This window comes from Poromitra crassiceps, assembly GCF_964638095.1.
Source record: "Poromitra crassiceps genome assembly, chromosome: 4".
In the NCBI taxonomy this organism is placed as follows: Eukaryota; Metazoa; Chordata; class Actinopteri; order Beryciformes; family Melamphaidae; genus Poromitra; species Poromitra crassiceps.
Window position 1 is genome coordinate 76,346,060 of NC_139626.1, and position 8,900 is coordinate 76,354,959.

Sequence of the window (8,900 nt, forward strand, 5' to 3'; positions counted from 1 at the left end):
CCGGTCCACCTAGGTAATTGTATTATAGTATTACTTGAGGGACAATGCACATTAGTGTAAATGTGCCAGTGTTAGCAAGATGGCTAATTTTCAACTACTGTCCTTTGGAACTCCAGTTCGATTGCCAGTGCCACACACACACACACACACACACACACACACAGACAGACAGACAGGCACTGACACGAGTAGAAACAAAAATCACAGACAAGAATGATTTTAAAAGAGAATACAATTTTCACAATTTATTTTCTTGCCCTTCAGGCTGAGTGGCTGCCAGCTGTCAGAGAGAAGCTATGAAGCTCTGGCCTTAGTTCTCAGCTTCCAGTCCTCTACTCTGAGAGAGCTGGACCTGAGTAACAACGACCTGCAGTATGTTTTTGACCTGAGGAAATACTCAGCTTCAGAGAAGGCTCTTCTGAGGCTGCTGCCAGTGCTCAAAGCCTCTATTAAAGCTATGTAAGTGGATAGATAACTGGATATAATAACTTCATTAAATGTGATGTGATGTGAGTACAAAATGGAAAACATAACATAACTAATTCTCCTTCAGTCTGAGTTGCTGTCAGCTGTCAGAGAAAAGCTGTGAAGCTCTGGCCTCAGTTCTCAGCTCCCAGTTCTCTATTCTGAGAGAGCTGGAGCTGAGTAACAACAACCTTCAAGATTCAGGACTGAAGCTGCTCTCTGCTGGACTGGAGAGTCCACACTGTAGACTGGAGACTCTCGGGTAAGATCAGGTTATGATACTTTTGGTTAACAATATGTTATAATATTGTCTGCTGATTTCTGATAAATGTTTTTTGTAGTTATACATTTTCAGCATCCGTCAAGCAAGGTGAACAGGTAAAAATGTCTGTTTTGTCAGGTTGACTCAAAACAAGCTCACAGATAAATGCTGTAAGGAGTTGTCATCAGTTCTCAAGGTGAGGGAGCAAATGAGCCCTCACAGTGGTAGAGCTGTGTATGCAAGCTGCAGGGCGAGCTAGCAATCGAGCGCAAGGTGAGAGAAAGCGAGAGGTGCCTAGTAAGTTAAAAAGCTGCAAGATCTGATAGAGAGAGGGAGAGACAGATAGAGAAGGACGGAGGGGAGAGAGAAGGGGTTTGGATGGGAGGAGAGAAGAAATAGTGATCCACAGAAGTGTCAATTGACATGAGGGATCCTGCCGCTTTTCCCAGCATTGCACATCTATAGGCATGCCTCTTGATGAACAGCAATGACATTCAATCGTGGGCTGTCCTTCCCTGGTTTGAAGTGTTGGGGAAACACTTGTTTCAAACTTTCTCTTCGACTATAAAAATGGCTCAGCCAAATGTATTTCTGAAAACAAGAGTTGATGCCTACAATAAACCATGAAGTGACAGTTTTCTCGATCTGCCTTTGTTTTGGATTTACAATGGTTAGCTTAAGCGATCATATACCAGTTTCCGGGAGGCGGCGTGCTGCACGCACCTCAAATCAGTTGCCGCACCCACCCTCTGGAACACTCTCCCCAGCCACATCCGTCAATCTCAGTCCATAACATCCTTCAAACAGGCCCTCAAGACCCACCTCTTCAACCTTGCCTTCTCCTCCTAACCTCACTCCACTCTACCTACTGTCCCCACCTTTCATGAATGTTTCCAAATTAAAGTATTTATTTCTGTGTTTTCTGTAAAGCGACTTTGAGTATTTAGAAAAGCGCTATATAAGATAAATGTATTATTATTATTTGCATAAAGTTGAGCAAGAACTACTTTATGCAAATGAAGAAGCAGGTAACCAGACAATCTATCTCGAAATGCCCTGTTTCGCTACCAGAAGGCATTGCACATTGCACGACAGGCAGGCAGGTGATGATCCTGGACACAAGAAAGGCTAAACACAAAAAACACTAGGAGAAAGTCACTAGAAATAGATTTGGCCTTGAGCGTATCTACCACTGTGGTGAAGACAATCTTGCAACGATTAATGATTAAATATGCAGGGTAGATGAGATGATGAGCAGTGAGCAGACCGGTGTGTAGGACGAGCTGAGCCAGAAGCCAGGAGAACGAGGAAGAGAGACCATGCACATACCAATACACACACAAACAAAACAGAGAGAGACAGGGGACAGAGCCATGGGTGTAACAGATAGACAGGGACAAAAACAAAGATAACTTACAATTTGTAGAGTAGAGCATGCAGATCACTTGAATGTGTATGGTTATGTGCATGGTTAACTAGATATATTCAATATATTATATGTAATATTCATACAGAAAAGTGTAGATTTTCAAACTTCTTCTTGCTCCAGGCTGAAAGACTGTCAGCTGTCAGAGAAAAGTTGTGACGCTCTGGCCTCAGTTCTCAGCTCCCAGTTCTCTAGTCTGAAAGAGATGGACCTGAGTAACAACGACTTTCAAGATTCAGGAGTGACACTGCTCTCTGCTGGACTGGGGAGTCCACACTGTAAACTGGAGACTCTCAGGTTATGATACTTCTGGTTAACAATATGTTGTAACTATAACATTGTCTGCTATTTCTGATAAATGTCTTTTGTACTCATAGGTTTTCAGCATTTGTCAAACAAGGTAAACAAGTAAAAATGTCTGTTTTGTCAGGTTGACTCAAAACAACCTCACAGAGAAATGCTGTAAGGAGTTGTCATCAGTTCTCAGCTCCCAGTCCTCTAGTCTGAGAGAGCTGGACCTGAGTAACAACAACCTCCAAGATTCAGGACTGAAGCTGCTCTCTGCTGGACTGGAGAGTCCACACTGTAAACTGGAGACTCTCAGGTAAGATCAGGTTATGATGCTTTTGTGTAACAATTTGTTGTAACTATAAAGGTGCTTACACATCAAGAGCGATGCGAATATACGGCACGAAATTGCGATGCGAGTTTTGACCCACCTGTCAATCACAGCCACAGATGTGTACACATCGGAAGCGAATTTCTGAAAAATCGACCGTGGTTCGAAAAAATAAACACCGCAATAACGCTCTGCGAAACCTCGCCGTTGGTATGCACGGTTGCATTGACTGATATAGGTTCCGAAAATATTATTGACGTGCGAATTAATCCCACGAAAAAAACGTGCTCGGTGTGTAAGGACCTTTAGATGGTATGCTGTTTTATGATGGATCTTCTTCTTTGTAGTCATAATTATTCTACATTTGTCAATGTGAACAAGTAAATAATTTATATCATTTACAACAGGTTGAATCAAAACAAACTCACAGAAAAATGCTGTAAGGGGTTGTCATCAGTTCTCATCTCCCAGTCCTCTAGTCTGAGAGAGCTGGACCTGAGTAACAACGACTTACAAGATTCAGGACTGAAGCTGCTCTCTGCTGGACTGGAGAGTTCACACTGTAGACTGGAGACTCTCAGGTAAGATCAGGCTATGATGCTTTTGTGTAACAATTTGTTGTAACTATATAAGACTATATACCGTATACTACTATATAAGATAGTATGCTGTTTTATGATGGATTTTCTTTTTTGTAGTCATAATTATTCTACATTTGTCAATGTGAACAAGTAAATCATTTATACCGTTTACATCAGGTTGAATCAAAACAAACTCGCAGAACAATGCTGTAAGGGGTTGTCATCAGTTCTCAGCTTCCAGTCCTTTTGTCTGAGCGAGCTAGTCCAGAGTAACAATGACCTGCATGATTCTATGCATGTTTGATTTTTTTATTGTCCACTTTACACACATATTAGAGGAAGAAGAAAAAAACGACACTACAAAACCAAGGTGAGACAGTTAAAAATAAAATGAATTAAAATAACGGGGGGGGGGGGTGGAAGGGTGTCACCCAGAACCTGCCATCAGATTCAGTGGTATTAGAGCAACGAAATTCAACAAAGTGTCCTAGAATGTCTCAGAGAAGCCACCGAACCCACCGCTGAATACAGCAAGTTCAGTGACTCCTCAAGGACACCCCAGGTCCAATTCCATCAAAAACAGGGACCCAAAACGAGATTTTAATGAAGGGCCGCTCAAGGTTATTCACTCAGTAAAGCAGCAACCCTATACGAGGGATCAGCCGAGCAGCATTTTGGTAAACAGTGCTCACTCTATGTTGTTTACATTTGAAAAACTGTTAGTTTACACAACTTTAACACAACATTCATACAGTACATTACTGTAGCATCAGGAGCATAAGGACAATATATATATATACATTAGGGCTGTCAATCGATTAAAATATTTAATCTGGATTAATCGCATGATTGTCCATAGTTAATCCCGATTAATCGCAAATTAATCACACAATTTTGAATCTGTTCTAAATCTACCTTAAACCGATGTTTGTCAAGTTTGTAATACTGGGAGTAGACAAATATGCTTGCTTTATGCGGATATTAGGGATGGGCCGATCCGATACTGGTATCGGGTATCGGCCCCGATATAGCACAAAATTCTAGATCGGGTATCGGTGTCAAATGGCCCGATCCATAGACCGATCCATAGCGGCCATTCTATTCACTCTAATTCTATGTGTGCATGCCTGGTAGACTGTTTCCAAACAAGCTGATGTAGGCTAGGCAGGAGCAGCTAACAGCATGGAGCAAGCCAGAGGATCACCTGGAGGTATTTCATGCTAGCTACGCCAACCAGTTTGACACAGGGCTCGACATTAACAGCTGCCCAGTTGATAAGGTGACATCACACACGGACCCTCTCTCTCCCTCTCTCATCTCCCTGATGCAGCCCTGCTTGATTAAGAGCAACTCCGACTCTGCAGCTAGTTAACGATCTTTAACGAGCAGCTATTGCATGCTGTCCAGAGACGTGAAACGCTGTCCAGAAACAATAATATGGACTGTCTATAACCCTGAAGTTTGCGTGAGGACATAGCCTACATGTAAGCTGTGATACTTATGTTGTGAATAATTCTACCTCATTCTGTTTGTTTGTTTAGCATAGCCTACTTGCCGACGTCTTGCTCAATTGACTGACGGTTTAAGTACCCTACTTTTCAGATGAAGTTACCTTACCTTATTATCAGTGCTGTTCAGGCTAATGTAGGATTATGTAGGCTAATGTTGATTATTGTGTGGGAATAATAGTAGCCTAATTCTGTATCCTGTATTCGTGTATGGACACAGTTGAAATGTTTATTACTCTCCCTTATTAAGACAATCTGTTAATATGTGCTAAACAATAGAGGTAATGTTAGTTACTTATCTCAATACACAGTGTACTTAGCTATTGTATAACATAAATAACTGTCATATTTGTTATATTTGGATTTACATTAAACTCAAGACCATTTATTTGCTTATGTTTATTTCAGACCCTGTAATATCTGTATGTTCAACTCAGTTCATGGAAATAATCAAAGCTCAAACAACAAAGGATTCTCTGACAGGAATAATTTCCATATTGTACCACCAACCCATGCCAGTTGACTAAGTGCATAGTATTTTAATGACTCAAAATATAAGGTGACCAAGAATGACAACCATATTACAGTTTCGGCAACCCAAAGCTGATGCCTAGCAACTGCGGAGTCGCAGGGCTGCATCGGGGAGATGAGAGAGAGAGAGAGTCTGTGTGTGTTGTAATCTTATTAAGATCGATTTAAGGTTTTAGGAATATTAGAAACATGTTTATTTTGGGGTGCACATTTTCCTGCTAAAAATTTTAGCATATAAAAAATATGCTGCCACTGAGGCAACCACAGGCCAATATATTTTTTTAAATGGTTGCCAAGGTCAACTGGACAGCCGTTAACGTCAAGCACTGGTATCAGATCGGTACTCGGTATCTGCCGATACTGGACCCCCACATATCAGATAGGTATCAGAGGCGCGAAAAGGGGGATCCGAGCATCCCTAGCGGATAATGTTGATTATTATTGGAACAGTGACAGATACTGTCCAGAATATTCTTCAGAATAACCTCAAGGGTGTGCATCCTGAACCATACTGTATACTGAAGTAGAAGCATATAGGCTACTGTAGTAGGCTGCATAATTAGCCTACTGGTTCATCTGAACAAAACAAACTAAGAGCACAGCTTAGAATGGCATTTATAAATGTATTTTGTAATATAGCAGCAGTGTTAGGCTAGTGAAGACTACAGTAAATATCGGCAAATGAAGACTAAATCTCAAAGACTAGATGCTGTTGAGATTTGAGGGCTCTTAATTGTGCCGAACAACATTGGAGAGCTTTGTGTTTGTGCAAAGAATATGGGTAGTATCATATTATGTAATTGGCCTTTGGTAGGCTATTGTTATTATTGCTACACTGTAGTTAGAATACTCACGCATCTCTGAGACTGCAGTGTCAGTCTCTTAATGAGTAGTCTTGCTGGCAAGACTAGTTAACGAGCCGCAGCTGGTGGGCGAGGGTGCGCTCTCTCCCCGCCTCGCTCACTCCCCGCCTCTCTCTCTTGCTGTCTTGGTCTCTCTCTCTCTCTCTCTCACTGTCTCACATCTTCTCAATTTGCAGGACGTGTGAAAAGTCATGAAAATGCTGTGCAGTCCCGCACAAAGCAGAGCATCTGCTCACCCTACTTGAAGCTGAACTTGTCATTATACCCTTTTCTTCCTCCTTTTCTGCTCCTCACGGAGATTTGTTTCTGCTTTACTTCTTGATTTCCAAAACTACGGGTGGACCAAAGCTCAAACATCACAGAAAGTGCATGCGTTAATCGCGTGTAAAAAATAAATGGTGGCGTTAAAAGGAATTTGCGTTAACGCATTATCAGTTAACTTTGATAGCCCTAATATGTATATATATATATATATATATATATAGTATTGTATAACATCATATATCAATCTGTCACTAATCATGATGAAATAGGAGAAAAAACTAAAATGGGCGGTACAGATGTATGGAGTTATATATATATATATACCAGTCTCAATAATGATGAGGGGGGAGAGGGGGGGTAATTGTATAACATTATATATCAGTCTGTCAATAATCTTGAACATGAAGAAAACATAATAGGGACTGTTGTATAACATTATGGGCTCTATCTTCCCAAAAGCGCTAATTTAGCATTTGCGCTCGGTTAACGCTGTGCGCAATGCAAATTGGTGGCGGACACAAGCACATGCCTGTGATAATTGTACTGGGCATTGGTTGCCCGATGCCAAAGCAGGCGTTTCAGCGCTAAAATGTGGTATTGATGGCATTACCCTATCGTCAGCATGCAGCGCGCAATTACTTTGCGCTAAGAGCTTTGAAAAGGACCTTTTACGCGCAAATACCTCTCTGCGCTGGGTGCACTGCAAGGAGATTACGGCTGTGCTCCCAGCGCAGAGAGGTATTTGTGCAGTGGAAAGTGGAATTCCTTTTGGATATGTCATTACGCACAGCCTTGCCACGCCAAGACATCAAATTATGCTGCTAAAATTGGGTATTAGCAGATAATTCAGTGAGGCAATCAACTATAACTCACTGAGAAACATTTATCACATCGCAAAGAGGGAAAGGAATTGAGAAAACTTGTTGGACAATTGACATAGGCTATTTACCTTCATAACCCGGAGGGTCGTTGGCACCACAGACGATCTGTCAATAAGCTCTCTCTGTCCTCGCACGAGTGAGTACACTCTATTATGCATGGAGAGAATTACAGCATATTGCATGCCCCCGCAAACAGCCATTGCAAGACGAGAATCTGATTGGTTTTGATTGACGTAATGCCAGCCTTGCCTGTGAATAATTCTGGTAGTTAAGACCACCCAAATCTCGTTTGCGCAGGCATTTTGGTGCGCAGATGATTTTGGCACGGCTCTAATTTGCGTTTGCGACACATGCCGTGAACCTTTCTGCATCGCGGCCGAGAATTTCATCCCCATCCCCACTAGGCTACAGTTAGCCTAGCTTTGGCTATGAGTCCAGTCTTTTAGCGGGCTAGAGAGTTCGGGGCTCTGTAATCGGAAAGTTCCCCGCTCTAAACAAAATAAGAAATGGCTCGCGCCCACACTAACTAGCTAAGCAGCTTTACAAAGAGACGGACTTGTCTTGGCACAAATCAAAAGTTAACAAACAGGATTTGTCCATGCCTCTGTTTTACTGAGCACTGTCATACGCCGCCATCTTCACTGGTATCAGAAGTCAAAGGGCCCTATTGTTCAGATCAGATCAGATAAACTTTATTGTCCCCGAGGGGAAATTTGTCTTGGGCTACAAAGTGCATTACAGCATGTCGATGGGCAGTAACATATACCAACAAAAGAAAAAGAAAACAACAAAAACATGACAGCAAGACAACAGTAGCATTTGAACAAGACATTGCACAGAACCCGGGTTGAACAGGCGGTGCCTGTTTAGGCAAGAAAAATTGCACCCCCCATATTACACTGACCCTTATTGCACTATCATGTGAAAATAAGATGATAAAATAATAAGATAAATAAAAGCATAGCTATAACCATAAAAAATCATAAAATCATAGAAGCATAAAACCATGGCGAGATGAAAACAAGGAGAAACCACAAGAAGGACTAAAAGAAAAGAACAAGTGCGCTTTGTTACACCCATGAGGAAGGGGCTCGCTGTCTATTCAGCAGTGCAATAGAAGTAGGAAGGAAGGATAGACTATATCTATTGCTTTTGCAGCGGCTGGCTCTGAACCGTCTGCCCGAGGGTAGCATCTCGTACTCCGAGTAGAGGATGTGGTTTGGATCAGTCAGAACTCTATTTGCCAGGTTAATAACTTTGTTTTCGAAGATGGACTGAAGTGTTGGGTAATCCTTTCTGCCGATCACCTTCATGGCAGTTTTTACCATCCTCATGACTCTCGATTTGAGGTGTACAGTGAGAGTCCCAAACCATGCGGCCATGCCATATCTGATCAAGCTTTCTAGTACGGCGTTATAGAAAGTGGACATGATGCTGGAGCTCACGCCGAACAGTCTAAGTCTGCGCAGAAAGTGGAGACGTTGAGCCAGCTTCGCGCAC

General features: G+C 42.0%; 1 protein-coding gene across 1 annotated transcript in view; it reads left to right on the top strand.

Annotated features, from left to right (window-relative positions):
- The window catches only part of LOC310775946 (uncharacterized protein), a gene marked incomplete at both ends in the record, with an annotated part of 94,887 nt that overhangs the window by 57,433 nt on the left and 28,554 nt on the right, over positions 1–8,900 (top strand). The window contains 4 exons of the mRNA XM_083636069.1: positions 554–727; positions 2,277–2,450; positions 2,584–2,757; positions 3,180–3,353. Coding sequence (XP_083492195.1) covers positions 554–727; positions 2,277–2,450; positions 2,584–2,757; positions 3,180–3,353 — 696 coding nt within the window. The remainder of the gene's footprint in view (positions 1–553; positions 728–2,276; positions 2,451–2,583; positions 2,758–3,179; positions 3,354–8,900) is intronic.